Source organism: Nycticebus coucang, chromosome 10 (genome assembly GCF_027406575.1).
Source record: "Nycticebus coucang isolate mNycCou1 chromosome 10, mNycCou1.pri, whole genome shotgun sequence".
NCBI lineage: Eukaryota > Metazoa > Chordata > Mammalia > Primates > Lorisidae > Nycticebus > Nycticebus coucang.
Window position 1 is genome coordinate 41,170,702 of NC_069789.1, and position 23,987 is coordinate 41,194,688.

The 23,987-nt window shown below is 39.7% G+C and overlaps 1 protein-coding gene across 1 annotated transcript in view; it reads left to right on the top strand.

The window, feature by feature from the left end:
• Positions 1–1,711: 1,711 nt before the first annotated feature.
• The window catches only part of SLC30A10 (solute carrier family 30 member 10), a 47,023-nt gene continuing 24,747 nt past the window's right edge, over positions 1,712–23,987 (top strand). Inside the window, exon 1 of the mRNA XM_053606391.1 lies at positions 1,712–2,162. Within this exon, the coding sequence (XP_053462366.1) occupies positions 1,712–2,162 (451 nt within the window). The remainder of the gene's footprint in view (positions 2,163–23,987) is intronic.

Here is a 23,987-nt window from a genome sequence, read left to right on the forward strand (position 1 = left end):
TTAATGCCTCCACCCTTTAATACAGTTCCCGTGGGTCGTGACCCACAGATTGGGAACTGCTGCCCTAGAATATCTTGTTTACTGCTGTGTGTCCAGAACACAGAACTCCATCTGCCGTGTAGACACCCAGTCGGTATTTGTTGCTTGAATGGCTGAATAAGATAGTCTTAGAGCAATAATTTTCACAATCTGATTGTATTAGAAGTCTAACTGTCAGAATATTAACTGAATTGGAAATCATTTATGAGATACTAAGGAAACTATTGGGGCTACTGTCTAAGTTGTCAGGTTTTAGTCAGAGTAAATGTATTAGTCCTGGTCTCCAGAGAAACAGAACTAACAGTATATATAGGGAGAAAAAGATCTGTTATAAGGAATTGGTTCACATGATTAAAAGGCTGAGAAGTCCCCAAATCAGTGGTGAGTCAGCAAGCAAAAGAGCCCATGGTGTTGGTTCAGTCCACAGGCCTAGTGGCTGGAGACCCAGGAGGAGTCCATGTTGCAGTTGGAGTCTGAAGGTCAGAAAAAGCCGGCATCCCAGGTTGAAGGCAGCCAGGCAGGAAGGTTCCCTATCGGTGCCCTGGCTGCTCCTCTTCGTCTCTGAAGGCTGAGCTGTTTGGAGAACAGCTACAGATTTAGCTATTCTATTTTATTCAGGCTCTCAATGGATTGTACAAGGCCCAACCACATGAGGGAGAGTGATCTGCTTTACCTAGTCTATTGCTTTGAAAGTTAATTTCATCCAGAAACAACCTCAGAGACACCATTCAGAATGTCTTGGGTGTCATTGATCAAATGGCCAGTTGACATGTAAAATTAACTATCATGGTCAGAATTTAAATTCAGAAAGTAAAAAAGAAAAGATTGTAAAGATTGGATATAGTAATATCACTCTATGTCTCTTTAAAACAATAGAGGCCACTGCTGTTTTAGATATTCAGGAAGTGATAAGCTTTTAAGGCCTATATGTATATGGCAGATGATAGGTTTTTAAAGGCAAAACCAAAAACCTCATTGCTTGAGTTAAATCATCATTTGTCTTCCTTCCTGAAACTAACTGGGAGTAAGTCTTTGGCTCCCCCAGCTTACAGATTTGTGTTTGTTTTGTTTTTTTGTTTTTACCTTTTCTGAACATGAGGAATGTTTTCCTTGTCTTATTTATGGAGAACATTTACAAGTAGGATGCTCGTTTATTCCAGGTCAGTGGGCAAAGCCGTACAAAAATCATCCTAGCTACCTTTGGCTTTTGCTTACTGTAGCTCTCTGCATTGTTGACCTCTAGAATAGTCTCTGTTTGACGTAGTAAATGGCATTCAAAACTATTTACACACCAGGTAGACAAGATACAAGTGCTGTTTACATTAAATGACCTGCTCCACCAGAGCTGTTACTGTACACACCAGGCCAGAGTGAATGATGAGCTTCCACAGCATTCAAGGACACAGGAGCTCTTGACACACTCAAGTCCATCTGTGAAGCTGGTGTCTCCCATTTCCATAAAATCCCAGCTCACCTGACGCCTCTTGCTTAATTGCCCTTTAAACTGTTTTATGGCTTTGTAGCAGCCTATAAAATGCGATTTCCAAATATGACAAGCACTTAAAGGCTGAGGGGAGAGTTATCTAGAAGTCGTAATTGCTCTGTCCGTAGCTGGTCTCCTCACAGCTCAGCCTTCAGAGCTGCAGAGCGGCTGCCCGGGCGCCGAGCTGCCATGGGGCGATACTCGGGACGCAGCTGCCGTTTAATCCTCATGTGCGTGGTGAGCATCCTCCTCTTCGCTATGGAGCTCGTGATCGCCTACATAGGAAACTCCCTCTCCTTGGCCTCGGACGCATTTGCAGTTCTTTCCCACTTCCTGTCCATGATCATCGGGTTTTTTGGCGTGAGGGCCAGCAACATAAAACAGCACAGGAAGAGCACGTACGGCTTTCTGCGGGCCGATGTGCTGGGAGCCTTTGGCAACTCCATTTTTGCCGTGGCGCTGATGTTCAGCATCCTGGTGGAAGCCATCAAGAGGTATATCAATCCCCAGAAGACAGAGGCGCCGCTGCTGGTTCTCAGCGCTGGAATTATCGGTCTGGCCTTCAATGTCCTTAACTATGTCATCTTCCTGGACTGCTGCTTCTGCAGGGCCCCGGGGCCCCAGGGAGACACGGACACAGGTAAATAACTCCTCAGATAGTGACAGCGAATTCGGCGAGAGTCTTGGCAGGTGCTATGGTAGGGGCCTCTCGCGCTGCTATCTAGAGAGGCCGCCTTCATTAGGCTGGCCTCTTATCCCCAGGATTTTCCAGCAGAGGTGTCTTAAGAACAGTGGCCTTCAGTCTAAAGTTCCATGTGAACAGAGCGGGATCAAGTCACTTTGATGTTGGGAGGTCTTTCATTTTACTCAGACCGGGAGGGAGGGAGCAAAGGCGCTAACTGTAGCCAAAGACCAAGTAATTTAAAAGAAAATGGATGGGGCAGTCTCCTCTAAGTGACTCACTGTTGTTTACCCAGGTGTGAGGTGTGACGTGGCTATGTTTGAATATAAGGATATTTTTAATAACTCCTTGAAAAATGTTAAAAACGCTGGATTACATAACCAACTCACAAAGTATCAGGTAATTAACTAGGCTTATAAACGTTTAGGAATATAGTCAAAGAATGTTACATAAAATGGAGAGGGGAAAAGACAAAGAAGATGGTCTAATAAACTTAGCTCCTTTCTGAATGGAAATATTTGCACCTATTTATTGTACGCCTACCTCTGTTCCATCGAGGAAAAGGAAAACAAGTTCCATGTGAATCTTTAGCAGGCACTTCAGAGTTGTACCAAACTCACAGGATCTAACGTCAAAAAATTGAATTAATCTCGGAAGAGAACAATAAATTTACAACAGTTTTCTGTATTTGATGAGATAATTTTTCTTTAATTTGTTGCCACAAGAGGGATTTAAAAAATATTGATCAAAAGATTCTTACAGAAATTTTCGGAGCTTCTTTTAGAAGGAATCCTGTAGCGTGAATAGATTCAAATCAATAGGTTCAAGTCATGGTTGCAGCACTGGGCCAAAGGCAGGTTCCTTCCTCTTGCCTGTCTCCACACCTGTAATGTGAAGGTGGTAAGAACTACGAAATGCTAAGTATTCAGCACTTAATAGGTGTTTGATTAATAGCAATTACTGGTTTTGTTTTTGGTAAAAACCACAGTACAAGCCTTTGAATTGTGTGTTAATCTGGTATCATTTAATTCTAATGGCTCATCTGGATTTTAAGACATTTCAAATTTTTTCTTATTTGCTGCCAATGAATTTTCTCTCACTAGTAGGGCCATTATATAACTGAGTCTGGGAGCCGCAGAGGCTAAGTTTGCATTCCTTATTTTATTCGCTTTGTCTTAGCTACCATTATAAATTATGCTAACTGGACCCAGTCCTGGATCTAATCTCTGTCTTAATTTTCCTGTTGGTAGAATACGTGTTATGAGAGCACCTACAGTATGTGCTAAATAGAAAAATGAGCAAGAAGGCAGAGCCTAGATTTTTATTCAATTTAATAAATCAGTTTGGCCCTCGTTTTTTATAAAAGACAATTCATTGTTAATTTGAGACTCTATGCCTTGGTTACATCAGTAATTTTCTGAAAATTACTATGTGAGGCTCCAGATCATAAAATTTACATATTTGGTATAAGAAAAATGCATACACACATTCATATGTAGTTGCTAGTTATACATTTAAGGCAAGGGAGAGGATTTTAAATGATTAGTATTGACGATGGAAATGTCACCAATACTGAGTTTACCATACATTTTTAGTTGTCCCATAACAGTTCTAATTTGGCCTTTATTCTTGACATATTTACTTGCAGATAACAAAAGCAATTTAGGGAAAGGGTTTAACTTTGACTAACATGAGCACTGGTTCACAGCCATAGTTCTGTTTTATTCATTGAATTATTATCGGGTAGATCTTACTTCAGCTCTTGTTTGGGAAGCAGTGCTTTGCAACATTTATGTCCATGCTAAGTTAACATCAAGAGGCTTAAGACAAACTTTCACCGCTGCAAAATTGAATGGAGCCCTTTAAAATTGTTTGAACAGAGGGGGGAAATGCAAAAAGAAAGAAAGAAAACTGTTGGAACACATTCTGCATTTTTTCATTTAATGCTTTAGGGTTGTGCTTAGTTTTGTTTTGAAAATGTCCTAGTTGAAGTGAAACGACTTTATAATGATTATGATTGAATTGCTCAACATTTTTGAATGGGGACAACTTGTCAGCTTACCTGATTGGTTGCTTTGCAATTCAATATGTGTATTTCCTTAATATTTTCTCCTTTGTTCCCAAAAAAATCTGGAAAGCTATTTGACAGTTTTGTAAGTAAATAAAATAATTTTGCTGATATGATTATAGTTTTGATTGTGATAGTTATGGAAATGTTTATCATATAACACATTAGAGTATTAATTTATCCACTCACACGGGGTTAATACTTTTCAGCCCATGGGGGAAAAATGAAGACTCTTTAATATCATATGCTAACTTTTCAAACTCTAGCTTTTAGTAGTTAGAAAGTTTCTGCTTTATATGCAGCACTAGAATTTTGTAAAGTCTCAAGATTCAGAGAAAATTATTTGAAAAAAGGTTGATTTAGGAGATATTTTGAAGATTCTACTCCTTACTTAGTCCACATAGGGACTATGGAACTCCAAAATTTAGTTTTATGTCTGAGCTGAGGTCAGCTAAGGTTTTATTTTACAGGTTTGTCAAAGGATTAATCTAAGCAAAACTAGTCTAGTTCCAAGGTTGAATCTAAAAGGACGAGGTTACTTTACACATATTTAAATACAGCTTGAATTTGTGCAAACATTTATTCATGTTTGTTAATGCATAGTGTGAAAACAAAGAAGGAAACATTAGGTAAATTATCGTTTAGCATTCAGTGATTTTTTTTGGTGTGGCAATATGAAAACAGCTAAGTTACTAACCTAAAGTGTAAGAGATGATTTAAAAATCAGCATAAAAATTGTCCAAAGTTAACATCAAGAGGCTTAAGACAAATCTCTCACCCTAACCATATGGATTTCTATTGGCTTAATTTCAGGGTCTCTATCTTTTCTTAAAGTGTTTCAATGCTATACAATATTCTTCCATTTTTCTTTTCTTTTACATTTGAGACAAAAATAAAACAGCAAATAGCATTTTACTTTAAATAACTACAATGATAGGTACTATACACATACAGCCAATGCTTTAGGATTTATGATCTAGGTTACCATTATTTTGGCAGCTTGGAGTGTTATAAAATTCTTCTATTAGAAATTTTAGAGTGTTTCAAACCTTCAAGTACTTTTAAGGTAGATAATTACCTTGTTAACATTCATGCCTCAAGTTATGTACTTATCATTTTTTCTAAATCATATATTTCTTCCCATCACCTATGTGATTTTAAAGAGTAAATGTTAGGGTCAGATGAATCTCATAAGTTGGCATTAACTCACTGTCACATTGGCTCACATTTCATGAAGAAATGTGATTAGTCCCTACAGGTTAATTTAGAATAGCAGTTATAATCTATGAGTGGGGAAAAAGATTCTTCAAAAGATTCATGATAAACTTATGAAAAAGAATTGCTGCACCTGCAGAACCCTGGAGTGTAGCACTTTGACGTGCCTGTCAACTACATGGCTGCTGTTTCCTCCCGGCTTAGAGATCAGAAGCCAGTAGTCCATTACTTCTTTTGTGGAATTTGTAGCTAAAGAGAATTTTTAACTCAATAAACCTTCAATCTTCCCTGCTTCTGTGGGTTTTGTTCTGAATTGTTATAGAAATTAATTAATAGAAATTGTTATAGAAATTAAATCAGTTACACTTGATGTTTGAGATCACAGAAAAGTGAAAGGTAATAAGACCATTAACTTTATTTGTGTATTTGTTTATTTTTGAAACAGAGTCTAACTCTGTCACCCTAGGTAAGGTGTAGTGATGTCTTCATAGCTTGCAGCAACCTCAAACTCCTGTGCCCAAGTGATCCTCTTTCCTCAGCCTCCTGAGTAGTAGCTGGGACTAAGCACATGTGCTACCACACCCAACTAGTCTCTTTTTTTTCCTGTGTTTTTTTTTAGTAGAGATGGGATCTTGCTCTTGCTTGGGCTGACCTTGAACCTGGCCTCAAGCAATCCTCCTGCTTCAGCCTATAAGAATGTTAGGATTACAGGTGTTAGCCTAAGACCATTACTTTAAATATTAGCAGAACAACAGATTATATACATAATTAAGACTTTTAACATCCCTGGGATTCATGGAATAAGTTATGCTGGAGGATCAGACATATAGAACCAGGAGCTTTTGAAAACCTGGAAGAAAAGAATGTCTATAACATTGAGCTGAGATGAAGGAGCCTGGATGCCTCAGACTAAGAGCTAGCCCATGTGAGGCTGTCCCTGACACAAAAACGTGTGAGAAAGTTCAGGTGATGGTGGAGCCAGTATTGGCCAAAGTGAAAGGGAAAATGAAAAGAGCAAAAACATACAAGCATTTAGAAGAAAACAGGGCCAGGTGCAGTGACTTACTCCTATAATCCCAGCACTTTGGGAGGCCATAGTGGGAGGATTGATTGTAGCCAGGAGTTCAAGACCAGATTGAGCCAAGATTAAGATCCCTGTCTCTACTAAAAAAAAAAAAAAAAATAGAAAAATTAGCTGTAGTTCCAGCTACCTGGGAGGCTGAGGCAGGAGGATTGCTTGAGCCCAGGAGTTTGAGGTTGCAGTGAGCAAGGCTGAGGCCATGGCACTCTAACATGGGAGACAGAAGAAGACCCTGCTGAAAATAAAGAGGGAGGGAGGGAGAGAGGCAGGAAGGAAAAAAAAGAAAAGAAAAAGAAAGGAAATGTTTAAAGTCCAAAATGTTGTTGGCTCTATGTGCAAATATGTTTGGGGAAGGGAAACAGGGGAAAGGGTGAAGGGAAGAAAACAACACATAGATACAGATCCCAGAAAGTGCGAGTCTCCAGCTTGTTTATTTTTCTAGACTTGGAACTAAATCGGCTGGTAAACATTTTTTCCTATTCTTTGTTTACTATATTTCCTCTTGCTTGACTTTCACATTATCATTTATGTTTGAATTGTATTTTTATTTATTTATTTTTTTTTGTGGAGACAGAGTCTCACTTTATGGCCCTCGGTAGAGTGCCGTGGCATCACACAGCTCACAGCAACCTCCAACTCCTGGGCTTAAGCGATTCTCTTGCCTCAGCCTCCCGAGCAGCTGGGACTACAGGCGCCTGCCACAATGCCCAGCTATTTTTTGGTTGCAGTTCAGCCGGGGCCGGGTTTGAACCCGCCACCCTCGGTATATGGGGCCGGCACCTTACCGACTGAGCCACAGGCGCCGCCTGAATTATATTCTTAATTATTTTTTCAGGGTTAAGTTTTCTTTAGAATTTTTTTTGTTTGTTTTTTTTAAGACAGAGTCTGGGTAGAGTGTCATGATGTCATAGCTCCCAGCAACCTCAAACTCTGGGGCTCAAGAGATCCTCTTGCCTCAGCCTCCCAAGTAGCTGGGACTACAGGCGTGCGTCACCATGTCCAGCTCGTTTTTTCTATTTTTAGTAGAGGCAGGTCTCACTCTGACTCAGGCTGGTCTCGAACTCCTGAGCTTAAGCAATCTACCTGCCTTGGCCTCCAAGGGTGCTAGGATTATAGGCATGAGCCACCGCCCTGGGCCTTCTTTAGAATTTAACTGCTAGAACTCTCTATGCTCCACCTCTGCTGGCCCAGATACACAAACCTTGCTATGCGTCAGCCTTTATTTTAAGCTAAAGGTAATTTTGTGTAGTTCCTTTTCAGTATGAGGGTTGCTGCTCTAATTTTCATCTTTTTCTGTGTAGGATGATTGAGGATTGCCATTTATATCATTTATAAATGAAAAGTTTATATCTTGAAATATCTGTTTATTACTTTAAAAAAATTTTTTTTTTTGAGACAGAGTCTCACTTGGTTGCCCTTGGTAGAGTGCCATGGCGTCATAGCTCACAATAACTTCAAACTCCTGGGCTCAAGTGATCCTCTTGCCTCAGCCTCTCAAGTAGCTGGGACTATAAACACCAGCCACAACACCTGGCTAACTTTCCTATTTTTAGTAGAGACAGGTCTCATTTTTGCTCAGGCAGGTCTTGAACTCCTGAGCTCTAACAATCCACCTGCCTTAGCCTCCCAGGGTGCTAGAATTATAAGAATGAGTCACCACTCCCAGCCTTTATTTATTTATTTATTTTTAACAAAGTACCTTTTCTCTGACTTTAAGTTAATTTTGTTTTGATTCCAATTTGTGTTCACTTGCTGCCCCTCCCTCTCCATCTCTCATCAATATCCTTCTGGTGTTACATCCTCCCACCAGCTAGAGGCAGTGACAGCACAGCACTCAGCAAAGCTCACTGTGGCAGCTGTTACATACTGCTGAGTAGGTGCTCTTGTAAGCTTCTACTAAGATTCTGTACTGCAGACTGATGGGGGCTTTTCACACAGACAGCCCTGCAGACACCAAAAGCAAGTCAAATTCCTTTTTTTTTTTTTACAGAAAATTTTATCCAGAGACAAGCAGAATAGCAAAGCTCTGAGAGTTTTATGAGTGGTAAAGGGGAAATTTGCTGCCTCTTCCCCACCCCTAGCAAATACTTCAGAGTAAATAAGATATCACAAACCACACAGCTAAAGGCAGCTTTTTGAAACTGGAAAAGGGAGAGTTTTCTAGGGATAGGTTACTTGACTTCTCATTCTAGATTAGAGGCATGTTCGGTTTTTTTTTTTTTTTGTAGAGACAGAGTCTCATTTTATGGCCCTCGGTAGAGTGCCGTGGCATCACACAGCTCACAGCAACCTCCAACTCCCGGGAGGCATGTTTGTAATGATTGGGAATTTACAATAATTATGAAATAATTTTTTTGAGACACAGTCTCATTTTATCACCCTCGGTCAAACCCTTGGGCTCAAGCAATTCTCTTGCCTCAGTCTCCCGAATAGCTGGGACTACAGGCACCTGCCACAACACCCAGCTATTTTTAGAGAAGGTGTCTCACTCTAGCTCAGGCTGGTCTTGAACTGTGAGCTCAAGCAATCCACCCGCCTCAGCCTCCCAGAGTGCTCACAGGCGTGAGCCACTGCCCCCAGCTTTAATTATGAAATAATTTTAGAAAGGATGATGCTTAATTCCCACATGTTGTTACTTTTCAGTGTGTCCATATCTGACACTAACTATTATTATTTTATTGATGATGTTTTCCAAGCCCCATCATGGGTTTTGATCGATTAACTTCCACATGAGAACTCCGTGATAAGAACACGCACACATTTCACAGATCCTGGTTATCTATCCCACAGCGGATGCCTGATAAATTCCCTTACATCTTTTCTGTTCTTTCCTGACCACTTGCTGTAACCCCTTGTCTCTCTTGTCACCCAAGGAAGGAGTTATGGATCGGTCACAGGGAGTGAATAAGAAAGATTAAAGGAAGATTAAAGGTACTATATCATATTTGTGAAATCAAATTTAACTGAAGAAAAAAGGAAGATAAAGAGCCCAGCTCTTTGTTCTCAGCCACTTTTTTTCTATATGTAGAGGTTGCTATGATTAGTATCTGAGTTAAATTTAATGAAAAAAAGTTGTTTTTTTTTAAGAGACAGTTTCACTTTGTCACCCTCAATAGAGTGCCATGGTGTCATAGCTCACAGCAACCTCCAACTCTTGGGCTTAGGTGATTCTCTTGCCTCAGCCTCCCAAGTAGCTGGGACTACATGTGCCCACCACAATGCCTGACTGTTTTTTTGTTGCAGTTTGGCCGGGTCCGGGTTTGAACCCGCCACCCTCAGTATATGGGACCAGCGCCCTACCCACTGAGCCACAAGCACCACCCGAAAAACAAGTTTTTATTGACATCTGTGACTCAGCAGTCACAATTAATATAGAGAGAATAATTATAGTATCATGTTAATACATTTGGAGAACCGTATGTTTTGCAAAATAGCTAAAGAGAATACTTACATTTTTTATTTTTCAGACAAGAAAACAGAAGTTTGGAAACAAGTCTATAATTATACAGCTAGTCAGTGGGTGAATACAAAGAAATTAAAACATTGAGTCTAGGCCCTTAATTGAAGACCTTACTCTACTTGGCCAAAAAGTAATTATGACAGTGAAAAATAATCTGGCAATAATCACAAAAGAGCATATGACGAAGTGCAAATTAATATACCATAAATTGATTCCTGATTCCAATAGCTGAGTGACCTCCAGAAAGTTACTTAAATTTCCTAAACCTTAGTTCTTTCATCTATAAAGTGGGTAAGGTTGGTTTCATGAGAATGTTGCAAGGATGAAATTACATTGTATGTAAAGTGCTCAGCATAGCACTTGGCATTGACTGCACACTCGATAAATGGTGATGATAGTGGAAGCAGTGGGTAGTGATTGTTCAAGGGAGAAGAAACAATGTTAGTAAGATCCCTCTGCAGACAAGTCCCTTGCTCTACTCCCCAACCACAAACTGGCAGCCCACCTTATCCTTGACCAACACTGTTATAATTGTTAGTCACACATATGATTAAAGCAGATCCATCACCTACTCCTATAAACCACACAAAACATGTGTCTTACTGAGGAAAGGTTAGTAGCCTGCCTTGTGGATGAACCAGGAGAATGATCAATACTTGAAAAATACATGTTCTGGAACTTCTTTCTTTATTCCCTGGCTCTAATACTCGGAAAGGTATTTAACCACTTTGTGCCTCATTTCAATTATCATTACAAACCTATTGATTGATTGATTGAGACAGAGTCTCACTTTGTCACCCTGGGTAGAGTGCTATGGTGTCATAGCTCATAGCAACTCACACTCTTGGGCTCAAGCAATCCTCTTGCCTCAGCCTCCCAAGTAGCTGGGACTACAGGAACCTGCCACAACACCTGCTATTTTTTAGAGATGGGGTCTTGCTCTTGCTCAGGCTGGTCTCCTGACTCAGTCTCAAACTCTTGAGCTTAGGCAGTCCATCTGCCTTAGACTCCCAGAGTGCTCGGATTACAGGCATGAGCCACCACACCTGGCCCTATTACACCTATTTTAAAGGATCTCTATCCCTTTCCCTTGATAAATAATAATGCTTTCACCATATGCTATTTTTCTTTCTTCTTTTTTTTTTTTTGTGGTTTTTGGCCGGGGCTGGGTTTGAACCTGCCACCTCTGACATATGGGACCGGCGCCCTACTCCTTGAGCCACAGGCACTGCCCATCCATATGCTATTTTTCAAAAGGCTCTTATTAGCTTCCTCATCTTTTAAGTGTTCGAGATAGCATTTTGTAGAAGGGAATAACTTGTATTTTTTTTTTTGGGGGGGGACAGAGTCTCACTATGTCACCCTTGGTAGAGTGCCGTGTTGTCACAGCTCACAGCATCCTCCAACTCCTAGGATCAAGCAATTCTCTTGCCTCAGCCTCCCAAGTAGCTGGGACTATAGACACCCACCATAATGCCCAGCTATTTTTTTTGTTGCAGTTGTCATTGTTGTTTAGCAGGCCCAGGCTGGGTTTGAACCTGTCTGCCTCGGTGTATGTGGCCGGTGCCCTACCCACTGAGCTACGGGCACTGCTGGGAATTATTTGTATTTTTAAAATCATATATTTTAAACTGCTTTAATGGTAGTAAAATGTTAACATGTCACCCATTAAAATAACACAACTGTAGATCATATACTAGACTGTTATTTCCAAATTGCAGGTGAGAAACTGAGGCACCAAATGTTTTATGGCTGACCAAAAGTTGCTATTAGAACTGTATGTTGTATTACCATACCTGATCTCTGAGAAATGGTGCTTTGCCTTTTGAGCAGTTCCCTATGGTCCTGTCTAGTGAGTAATGATATCCCTGCTTTTCTTGCTGAGAAGCTTAACTTTCAGGGAAGGTGGGGCGAAGGTAAGCTTATTATTTTGATTTTCTTATTGGCTGTAAGTTTATAAGATGTAGACGGCATATTTATTTGTCATTTGTTGGCTCTTCTTGTTCTTCTGTTGAAGAAGATAGTCATTGTGGCTTTTAAAAAATATTACATACACCTGTCTGTGATGGTTATGCCATACTCTGGTTTTTCATCATTTTTGATGAGGGGTAATAACAACAAGAGACTCATTATCCTTAGAATATCTTTCAAGCCAGGTATGGTAGTGCATGCCTGTAGTCCCAGCTACTCGAGAGGTTTGAGCCTAGGAGTTTGAGGCCGCTGTAAGCTAACCACACCACTGCACTCCAGTCTAACCTACAGAGCAAAACCTTGTCCCAAAAAAAAAAAAAAAAAAAAAATAGAAAGAAAAAAAAAAGAAAGTCTTCCATAGTCCAATAATTCATGTCTTGATATACATTGTCTACATCTAAGTAGGTGTCTTGAGAGAATTTTGAGGAAGTGATTTTTTTTTTTGTAGAGACAGAGTCTCACTTTATGGCCCTCGGTAGAGTGCCGTGGCATCACACAGCTCACAGCAACCTCCAACTCCTGGGCTTAAGCGATTCTCTTGCCTCAGCCTCCCCAGTAGCTGGGACTACAGGCGCCCGCCACAATGCCCAGCTATTTTTTGGTTGCAGTTCAGCTGGGGCCAGGTTTGAACCCGCCACCCTTGGTATATGGGGCCGGTGCCTTACCGACTGAGCCACAGGCGCCGCCCTGAGGAAGTAATTTTATATACAAACTGTTGTGATTCATCTGCTATGACATCTCAAAATCTTATCAACCCAACAGGAAAAAGAAAAAAAAGATGATCCTAAGTCAGGTCCATAAAAAGCAAGGGCTGGTTTGTTACAGAAGAGCAGCAGGAAGTCAGGCTGAAGGAGGACCTAGCTGGATAGTCCCTGTGTTTTCTGTGGAACTACCTGAAGAAACCCCTTCAGGTTATACAAGAGAGAAAGGAGTTCTACAGATGCTGACCATGTCAATTGAGGACATTGTTTGGACTTTATGGGGCCAATAAATAACATTACTCCTAACTCCTGAACTACTTGAGAAAAAAAATCATAAAATCATATAACCAAAAATAACAGGCTCGGTGCTGTAGCTCAGCAGCTAGGGCGCTGGCCACATACACCAGGGCTGGCAGGTTCGAACCCAGCCTAGGCCTGGTAAAAACAACAATGACAACTACAACCAAAAAATAGCCGGGTGTTGTAGCATGCACCTATAGTCCCAGCTACTTGGGAGGCTGAGGCAAGAGAACCTAAGTCCAAGTGTTGGAGGTTGCTGTGAGCTGTGTGATGTCACAGCACTCTACCAAGGGCGACATAGTAAGATTCTGTCTCAAAAATAAAAATAAAAAAATCATTCTTAAATCCTGAACCACTTAAGAAATAAGGGATAAAAGATAATTATATAGCAATACAAATAGTGTCTTAGGTTTTTATAAAAGGGATGGGAGACTGTAGCTTGGATGTCACCACTGGCTTCCTACTACTTTACTTATCTCAGGTGTAAACTTATTCATCCTCTTAATGAATAAGTTGAAGGGGAAAGCCCAGGAGGGGTGAGACAGGCTTCTAATCCATTTCTTCAACCAAACCCACCAATGGCAGCATATTTTGAATCAGATAAACCCTTGATAACTAGGATCCATAGAGAACTGAAATTTATCCACATTTAAAAACCCAACAATCCCATATATCAGTGGGCAAGAGACATGAATAGAACCTTCTCTAAAGAAGACAGACGAATGGCTAACACACATATGAAAAAATGCTCATCATCCTTAATTATTAGAGAAATGAAAATCAAAACCATCCTGAGACAACATCTAACCCCAGCAAGAATGGCCCACATCACAAAATCTCAAAACTGCAGATGCTGGTGTGGATATGGAGAGAAGGGAACACTTTTACACTCCTGGTGGAAATTGGTCTGTTCAGGAGCTCTATTTCTTCCTGGCTAAGTCTAGGAAGAGGGGGTGATTCCAAATACTGATCCATTTCCTTCACATTGTCAAATTTCTGGGCATAGAGTTTCTGGGAGTATTCAGAGATGATCTCTTGTATCTCTGTGGCATCAGTTGTTATTTCCCCTTTATCATTTCTGATTGAGGTTACTAGAGATTTTACTTTTCTATTTCTAGTTAGTCTGGCCAAAGGTTTGTCTATTTTCTTTATTTTTTCAAAAAACCAACTCGTTGGGGGTGGCACCTGTGGCTCCATGAAGTAGGGCACAAGCCCCATATGCCGGAGGTGGTGGGTTCAAACCCAGCCCAGCCAAAAATACTGCAAAAAAAAAAAAAGTAACAAAAAACCAACTCCTTGTTTCATTAATTTTCTGAATGATTTTTTTGTTTTCAATTTCATTGATCTCTGATTTAATTTTAGGTATTTATTTTCTTCTGCTGGGTTTAGGCTTAGATTGTTCTTCTTTGTGTGGGGTGGAACGTTTTTGTTGGAGTTGAGTTCTACTTTAGTGCCTGTGGTCTGAGAAGATACAAGGTAAAATTTCAATTTCTTTTGTTCTGTTGAGGTTTGTTTTGTGTCCTAGGATATGATCAATTTTGGTGAATGTTCCATGAGAAGAATGTATATTCTTTATCTTTGGGATGGAGTGTTCTATATATGTCTATCAAGCACAGTTGTTCCAGGGTCTCACTTAAGTCCCTTATATCTTTGTTCAGATTCTGTTTAGAGGATCTGTCCAGCTCTGTAAGAGGAGTGTTAAAGTCCCCTGTTATTACGGTGTTATAGGATATCATATTGCTCAGACTGAGTAAGGTCTGTTTCAAGAATCTCAGAGCATTTAAGTTGGGTGCATAAATATTTAGAATTGAAACATCTTCTTGTGTATTTTTCCCTTGACCAATATAAAGTGACCAACATTGTCTTTTTTGACTTACTTGCTTTAAATCCACATGTATCTGAAAATAAGATTGCAACTCTTCTTTTCTTCTGAATTCCGTTTGCCTGAAAAATTGTCTTCCAACCTTTAACTCAGAGTTTTAATTTGTCTTTTGAAGCTAGGTGTGTTTCCTGCAGACAGCAAATGGATGGCTTGTGTTTTTTCATCTAGTCAGCCAATCTATGCCTCTTCTATGGGGAATTAATATTTGAGATAATTGATAAATGTGGTAGTGTTCCATTCATTCATTTTGTGGGAGTCTATTGCTTAGTTTTATCTTTTGCATCATTGTGGAAGTTAGGTTCTGTCCTTTAATTTGTGAGTTCTTACTTTGCTGTTGATCCATTGTGATGGTCAGTATGCAGAACAGGTTGAAGTATTTCCTGTAGAGCTGGCTTGTTGTGGCAAATTTCCTCAATGGTTGTATGTTAGTAAATGATTTGATTTCTCTATGAATTTTAAAGCTTAGCTTAGCAGGATAAAGAATTCTGGGCTGGAAATTGTTCTGTTTAAGTAGATTAAAAGTAGATGACCATTGTCTTCTTGCTTGAAAAGTTTCACTAGAGAAGTCTGCAGTTATCCTGATGGATTTGCCCCTGTAGGTCAACTGGCACTTACTCCTGGCAGCTTGAAGAATCTTTTCTTTTGTCTTGACTTTGGACAGGTTCATCACAATGTGTCTTGGAGAAGCTCGGTTAGAGTTGAGGCGACCTGGGGTTAGATATCCCTCTGAAAGCAGTGTGTCAGAATCTTTGGTGACATTTGGGAATTTTTCATTTATAATATTCTCTAGTATGGCTTCCATTCACCTGGGGCATTCATTCTTCTTCCCCTTCTGGGATACCTATAATTCATATGTTTGAATGCTTCATAAAGTCTCATAATTTTGTCAGTGAATGTTCTGCTTTCTCTCTCTTCTTTTCTGCCTCTGTAACTATTTGAGTTATCTCAAGAGCTTTGTCCTCTACTTCTGACATTCTTTCTTCTGCATGGTCTAATCTGTTGTTGATACTTTCTATTGCATCTTTAAGTTCCTAATTGACTGCTTCAGTAACTTAGGCTCTGCTATATCCCTTCTATATTCTTCATATTGTTCATCTCTTATTTGATTCTGTTTTTGGATTTCCTTTTGGTTATTTTCCACTTTATCAGCAGTTTCCTTCATTGTTTTCATCATCTGTATTCTAAATTTTCTTTCTGTCATTTCTAACATTTCTTTATAGTTGGAATATTCTTCAGGAGCTACCTCATGGTCCCTTGGGGGGTTGCACTGGACTGGTTTTTCATGTTGCCAAGATTTTTCTGCTGATTCTTCCTCATGAATGTTTTCTTTTATCTGTTTCCTTGCACTAATTTTCCTTTAACTTCTTCTTGCTCTTTAAGTTACCACGTCTCTGGACTAGCATTTCAATGGTACAGGACTAGTACCTTTTGGTACAGGACCAGAAGGATGAGAAGACCAGTGTGCCAAAACTGGTCTCACTCATTGTCCCTGAGGGCCAAGGCTGTAAACTAATACAACCTTTTTAGAAGGAAGTATGGAGAACCCTCAAAGAACTCAAGGTAGACCTCCCATTTGATCCTGCAATCCCATTAGTGGGCATCTACCCAGAAGGAAAAAATTCCTTTTACCGTAAGGATAATTGTACTAGACTGTTTATCACAGCTTAATTTAAAATCACCCAAATGTGGAAACAACCTAAATGCCCACCAACCCAGGAATGGATTAACAAGCTGTGGTATATGTATACCATGGAATACTATTCAGGTCCTTAAAAAGATGGAGACTTTACAGCCTTTGTATTAACCTGAATGGAAGTGGAATACAATATTCTTAGTAAAGCAGCACAAGAATGGGAGAGACCCTCTAAAACCTGGAACTCCTTCCCTAGAGAGGACTTCCTAGTGTGCTATGGTACTCTCCTGCCAGGCATAAAACTGTATATATTCTCTACCTGCAATTCTGAACTCCCAGAACTCCCCTCCACTCTCACTCTGAGGTCTGGAAGCCTGTCCCCCATGGAGTCCAGATCCTTGGGCATTTTCTCCAGAGGTGTGGACAAGGCATGGGATGTTGCTGGTCAGTGCTGATTCTGTAGCATGGGAATAAGGAGAAGATGTGAACTGAGGGAACCATACTGGAAAGGGAGAGGCGGTGTCCCGCGGTACAGAACAGCAGTGGCAGCAGTTGGAACAACAGGGCTCGCGTCCCTGGGGATATTTTGGAGAGACACTCCCTGCCTCTCTGGGCAACCAGAGGAAGCTGGGCATTTTCTCCAGTGGCAGCCACTGGCAAAATAGATCTGGGATGGAAATTCAGGCCTCATGAGTAAAGGGTATGCCTGAGGCAGTACCTGCCTGAACAGAGCGCAGCTGGGAAGGAGACTAGAATACGTGCTTGCAGAGACAGCATACTCCCAGGACAGGGCTGAGTCAGAAGGCCTGCTTTAGTGAGCCTAAGAAGCACCTGGCCTTCAGGGGATCATAGCTGAGATAAAAGCAGGTAGGGAGAGGCAGAAACCGAGAACTGAGTGTGAGCTTTAACCGTGTCACCCCAACAAAGAATGCAATGGAGATAGACATGCCAGCTCCAGGCAGTGGCACAGACTGGGGCTGAATCACAGTTTCTGTGGACCCAAACAGTACCTGGTCTGTAGGGGAATATAGCCAGGACAGAAACAAATTCTGCCAAAATATAAGTGTCAGTAACATCAATCAGGGGCAGGGCTGGAACTGAGTGAACTGCCCCAGCTTCCATTAAGCACCTGAGGTTGTCAGGCCAAAGCTCCCCCTGCTGGATAGTGGCAGAGAGCAGTGGCTTGGCCAAAGAGACATAGATCTCCTTGTGACTTAGGCAGACACAAACCCCTGGAGCATCTGCTCATTGGAGGGAACTGGCAGGGTTACCAGTGACTGGGTGTGACAGAGGTTTAAGCTTGGGAAGGAGGCATCAACCTTCCCAGACTAATTCATTTGCTGAGTGGGTCCTCCTGACTCCACGGAGCACCAGAGTGAGTCATACTCAAGTTGCCAGCAGACTCCTGCTATTTAGTTGCCAGAGACCTTTTGAGCTCTCCCACCTGAGACTGGTGCTGCCTGGGACAATTGATTTGGACCTTTTGAACTGGACTGAGGACTATCCAAAGTGGTACCCTGTGTGTGTGGTTGTGGGATGGTTTGATTTTCCTTTTCTACTTGTTGCCCATGGTAGGTGGGGTAACTTAATTGCTGGTATTTCTCCACAGTTGAGACTTCAACCCAGAGTAACTGATTCACTAGGGTAGGACAGAGACCAGCTGAAAACAAGACAGAGCCACTTAGTCCCACCACACCAAGCAAGTCCCCAGTGTTTCAGGCTGTAGCTTTGTACGGGTCCTTTGCAAAGCTCTAGGGGAAAAGGTATAGACATCAGTAGAGCTGGTTAATCACTACTGCAGGAGCCCCCAATCCAACTTCACCTTACCTGCTCATGTAGCCCAATGGTGTAAAATCATCATGGAGCAGAATCAGCAGAAAAACTCTGGTAACATGAATAACCAGAGTAGATCAACCTCCCCCAAAGAACAACATGGCGGACACAACTGAAGATCCCATTCATTAACAAATGGCTGAGATGTCAGAAATTGAATTCAGAATTTGGATTGCAAATAAGATTAATAGAATGGAGGTAAAGTTGAAATTAGAAATTCAAGGAGCATTTCAAAAGTTGTTTCAAGAATTCAATGAATTCAAAGACAAAAATCACCAAAGATTTTGACACATTGAACAAGAATGCGCAGCCCTCAAAGATCTGAGAAATACAGTAGAATCCCTCAGTAACAGAATGGAGCAAGCAGAAGAAAGGATTTCTGACATTGAAGACAAAGCTTTTAAACACTCCCAAGCACTCAAAGCGGAAGAGAAATGAGAGCAGACATGGATCATTCTCTCAGAGAGCTCTGGGATAATTCGAAGAAAACTAATATTCGCCTTATAGGAATTCTTGAAGGCAACAAAGTTGCTTTGCAAAGCACAGCAGCTCTTCCTCATGAGATTATGAAGGAGAACTTTCCAGACATGCCAAGAGATTCTGAAATTCAGAAAGCAGACAGTTTCATAACACCAGCGCAACTCAAGCTAAATAACACCCCCCCCAGACACATCATAATTAACTTCACTAAAGTTAATATGAAGGAGAAAATTCTGAAAGCAGCCAGATGTATGAAAACCATAACCTGCAAGGGGAAGAATATTAGAATGACTGCAGATCTCTCTGCTGAAACCTTTCAAGCTAGACGAGGGTGGTCATCGACTTTTAATCTCCTAAAACAAAATAAATTTCACCCCCGGATCCTGTATCCAGTGAAACTGAGTTTCATTTATGATGGACAAATTAAACTGTAATGACATTTCCACGTTGAAGAAATTTGCTGTAACTAAACCAGCTCTCCAGGATATTCTCAGACCTATCCTCCATAATGACCAGCACAATCCTCCACCACAAAAGTAAGCTCACTCAGAAACTTTTGATCAAATTCCAACTTCCACAGTGGCAAAAGGATTAAAAATATCCACTGGACTTTCGAAAAACTCAATTTCCCAAATTCTACCAGGCTTATTAATATTTACAATTAATGTGAATGACTTAAATTGTCCTCTAAAGAGGCACAGGTTGGTAGACTGGTTACAAAAACTCAGGCCAGATATCTGCTGCATACAAGAATCTCATCTTACCTTAAAAGATAAATATAGACTGAGGGTGAAGGGATGGTCATCTATATTTCAGGCAAATGGAAATCAGAAAAAAGCAGGTGTTGCAATTCTATTTGCAGATACAATAGGCTTTAAAATGCAACAAAAGCAAGGAAAGATAAGGATAGTCACTTCATATTTGTTAAGGATAACACTCAACATGATGAGATTTCAATTACTAACATTTATGCACCCAAACAGAATGTGGCTCAATTTATAAGGTAGCCTCTAACAGACATGCGCAACATGACTTCCTCCAGCACCATAATAGTTGGAGATTTTAACACTTCTTTGGCAATATTGGATAGATCCTCCAATAAGAAGCTAAGCAAAGACATTTTAGACTTAACAATTAGATTTAACAGACATCTACAGAACATTTCATCCTGACAAAACTAAATACACATTCTTCTCATCAACCCGTAGACTATCCTCAAAAATTGATCACATCTTGGGTAACAAGTCTAACCTCAGCAAATTTAAAAGAATAGAAATTTATTCCTTGCATCTTCTCAGACGATCATGGAATAAAAGTTGAGCTCAGTAAGAACAGGAATCTGCATACTTATACAAAAACATGGAAACTAAATAACCTTATGTGGAATAATAGCTGGGTCATAGATGAGATTAAGAAGGAAATTACCAAATTTTTGGAACAAAACGATAATGAAGACATGAATTATCAGAACCTCTGGAATACAGCAAAGGCAGTCCTAAGAGGGAAATTTATAGCACTGCAAGCCTTCCTCAAGAGAACAGAAAGAGAGGAAGTTAACAAATTAATGGGACATCTCAAGCAACTGGAAAAGGAAGAACATTCCAATCCCAAACCCAGCAGAAGAAAAGAAATAACCAAAATTAGAGCAGAATTAAATGAAATTGAAAACAAAAGGATTATACAACAGATCAATAAATCCAAAAGTTGGTTTTTTGGAAAATGTCAATACCTTTGGCTCACCTAACCAGGGAAAAAAGATAAAATCTTTAATTTCATCAATCAGAAATGGTAAAGATGAAATAACAACAGATTCCTTAGAAATTAAAAAAATCCTTAATAAATATTACAAGAAACTCTACTCTGACAAATATAAAAAACTGAAGGAAATTGACCAATACTTGGAAGTATGCCACCTCCCTAGACTTAGCCAGAATGAAGTGGAAATGTTAAACAGGCCTATATCAAGTTCTGAAATAGTATCAACTATACAAAATCTCCCCAAAAAGAAAAGCCCAGGACCAGATGGCTTCACATCAGAATTCTACCAAACCTTTAAAGAAGAACTAGTACCTATATTAAACAACCATTTCCAAAATATAGAAAAGAAGGAATACTACCCAACATATTCTATGAAGCAAACATCACCTTGATCTCCAAACCAGGAAAAGGCCCAACAAGAAAAGAAAATTATAGACCAATACCACTAATGAATATAGATGCAAAAATATTCAACAAGATCCTAGCAAACATAATCCAGCAACACATCAAACAAATTATACACCACTACCAAGTGGGTTTTATCCCAAGGTTTCAAGGTTGCTTCGATATACGTAAATCTATAAATATAATTCATCACATAAATTAATTTAAAAAAGGACCATATGATTCTCTCAATTGATGCAGAAAAAGCTTTTGATAATATCAAACATCCCTTCATGATCAGAACACTTAAGAAAATTGGTATAGATGGACATTTCTTAAACTGATAGAGGCCATCTACAGCAAACCCACAGCCAATATCATCTTGAATGGAGTTAAACTGAAATCATTTCCACTCAAATCAGGAACCAGGCAAGGTTGCCCATTGTCTCCACTGCTTTTTAACATTGTAAGAGAAGTCTTAGCTATCATAATTAGGCAAGAAAAGGCAATCAAGGATATCCATACAGGGTCAGAAGAGATCAAACATTCACTCTTCGCAGATGATATGGTATATCTGGAAAACACCAGGGATTCCACTACAAAACTCTTAGAAGTGATTAAGGAATACAGCAGCGTCTCAGGTTACAAAATCAACATTCATAAATCTGTAGCCTTTATATATACCAATAATAGTCAAGCTGAAAAAACAGTCAAGAACTCTATTTCATTCACAGTAGTGCCAAAGAATATGAAATATTTGGGTGTTTACCTAACAAAGGATGTGAAAGATCTCTATAAAGAGAACTATGAAACTTTAAGAAAAGAAACAGCTTAAGATGTTAACAAATGGAAAAACATACCATGCTCATGGCTGGGAAGAATCAACATCATTAAAATGTCCATACTACCCAAAGCAATATGCAATTTTAATGCAATCCCTATTAAAACTCCACTGTCATATTTAAAAATCTCAAAAAAATAATACTTTGTTTTATATGGAATCAGAAAAAAACCTCAAATAGCCAAGACATTTCTCAAAAATAAAAACAAAGCAGGAGAAATCACACTACCAGATCTCAGACTATACTATAAATTGATAGTGATCAAAACAGCATGGTACTGGCACAAAAATAGAGAGGTAGATGCATGGAACACTATAGAGAACCAAGAGATGAACCCAGCTACTTAACCGTTATTTGATCTTTGACAAGCCAATTAAAAACATTCAATGAGGAAAAGATTCCTTATTTAACAAATGGTGCTGGGTGAACTGGACCCACATCTTTCACCATTAAATAAGATAGACTTTCACTGGATTAAAGATTTAAACTTAAGACATGAAACTATAAAAATACTAGAAGAGAGTGCAGGGAAAACACTTGAAGAAATCCGTCTGGGCGAATATTTTATGAGGAGGACCCCCCCGGGCAAATGAAGCAACAACAAAAATACATTACTGGGAACCAATCAAACTAAAAAGCTTCTGAACAGTCAAGAATACAATAAGTAAAGCATGCAGACAGCCCTCAGAATGGGAGAAGATATTTGCAGTTTATGTCTCCAACAAAGGTTTAATAACCAGAATCCATAGAGAACTCAAACATATTAGCAAGAGAAGAACAAGTGATCTCATGTCAGGGTGGGCAAGGGACTTAAAGAGAAACTTCTTTGAAGAAGACAGGTACACGGCCTACAGACATGAAAAAATGGGGGCAGCACCTGAGGCTCAAAGGAGTAGGGCGCCGACCCCATATGCCGGAGGTGGGGGGTTCAAACCCAGCTTGGCCAAAAACTGCAAAAACAAAAAACAAAAAAAAAAGCTCATCATCCTTAATCATCAGAGAAATGCAAATCAAAACTACTTTGAGATATCATCTAACTCCAGTAAGATTAGCCCACATAACAATATCCCAAAACCAGAGATATTGGTGTGGATATGGAGAAAAGGGAACACTTTTATGCTGCTGGTGGGAATGCAAACTAATACGTTCCTTTTGGAAAGATGTTTGGAGAACACTTAGAGATCTAAAAATAGACCTGCCATTTGATCCTATGTTTCCACTACTAGGTATATATATCCAGAAGACCAAAGATCACATTTTAACAAAGATATTTGTTCCAGAATGTTTAATGTAGCCCAATTCATAATTGCTAAATCATGGAAGAAGCCCAAGTGCCCATCAAATGGATTAATAAATTGTGGTATATGTACACTATGGAATATTATGCAGCCTTAAAGGAAGATGGAGACTTTACCTCTTTCATGTTTACATGGATGGAGCTGGAACATATTCTTCTCAGCAAAGTATCTTAAAAATGGAAGAAAAAGTATCCAACGTACTCAGCCGTACTATGAAACCAATTTATAGCTTTCGTATGAAAGCTATAACCCAATTATAGCCCAAGAATATGGGGAAAGGGGAGAGGGAGTGGAGGGGTGGGGGAAGGATGGGTGGAGGAAGCATAATTGGTGGGACCACACCTAGGGTGCATCTTAGAAGAGTACATGTGAAAATTACTAAATATAGAATATAAATGTCTTAACACAATAACTAAGAAAATGCCGTGAAGGCTATGTTAACCAGTTTGATGAAAATATTTCAAATTGTATATAAAACCAGCACATGTACCCAATGATGGCTTTGATGTACACAGCTATGATTTAATGAAAAAAAAATAAATTTAGGGTTAGGGCATTTGTCTTTATTGGATAGATATTCTTAAGTCAGAGTCTGGCTTTAACTTACCTTTCCAGATTTTGACTTTTACTTCATTTTTGGCCTCTGAGTATGTTTTTAATTTTATGCTACAGTTTTTGAATTGTTTAAAAAGTTTGACAGAACCACATAATATTTTCCCAGAGTTAGAACACTTAACTATAGCAGCGGTTCTCAACCTGTGGGTTGTAACCCCTTCGGACTGTATTAAAGGGTTGCAGCATTAGGAAGGTTGAGAACCACTGTACTATAGGTAAATTTAGGTTCTCAGAATTCAGCATTTATTATAAATCATGCCCT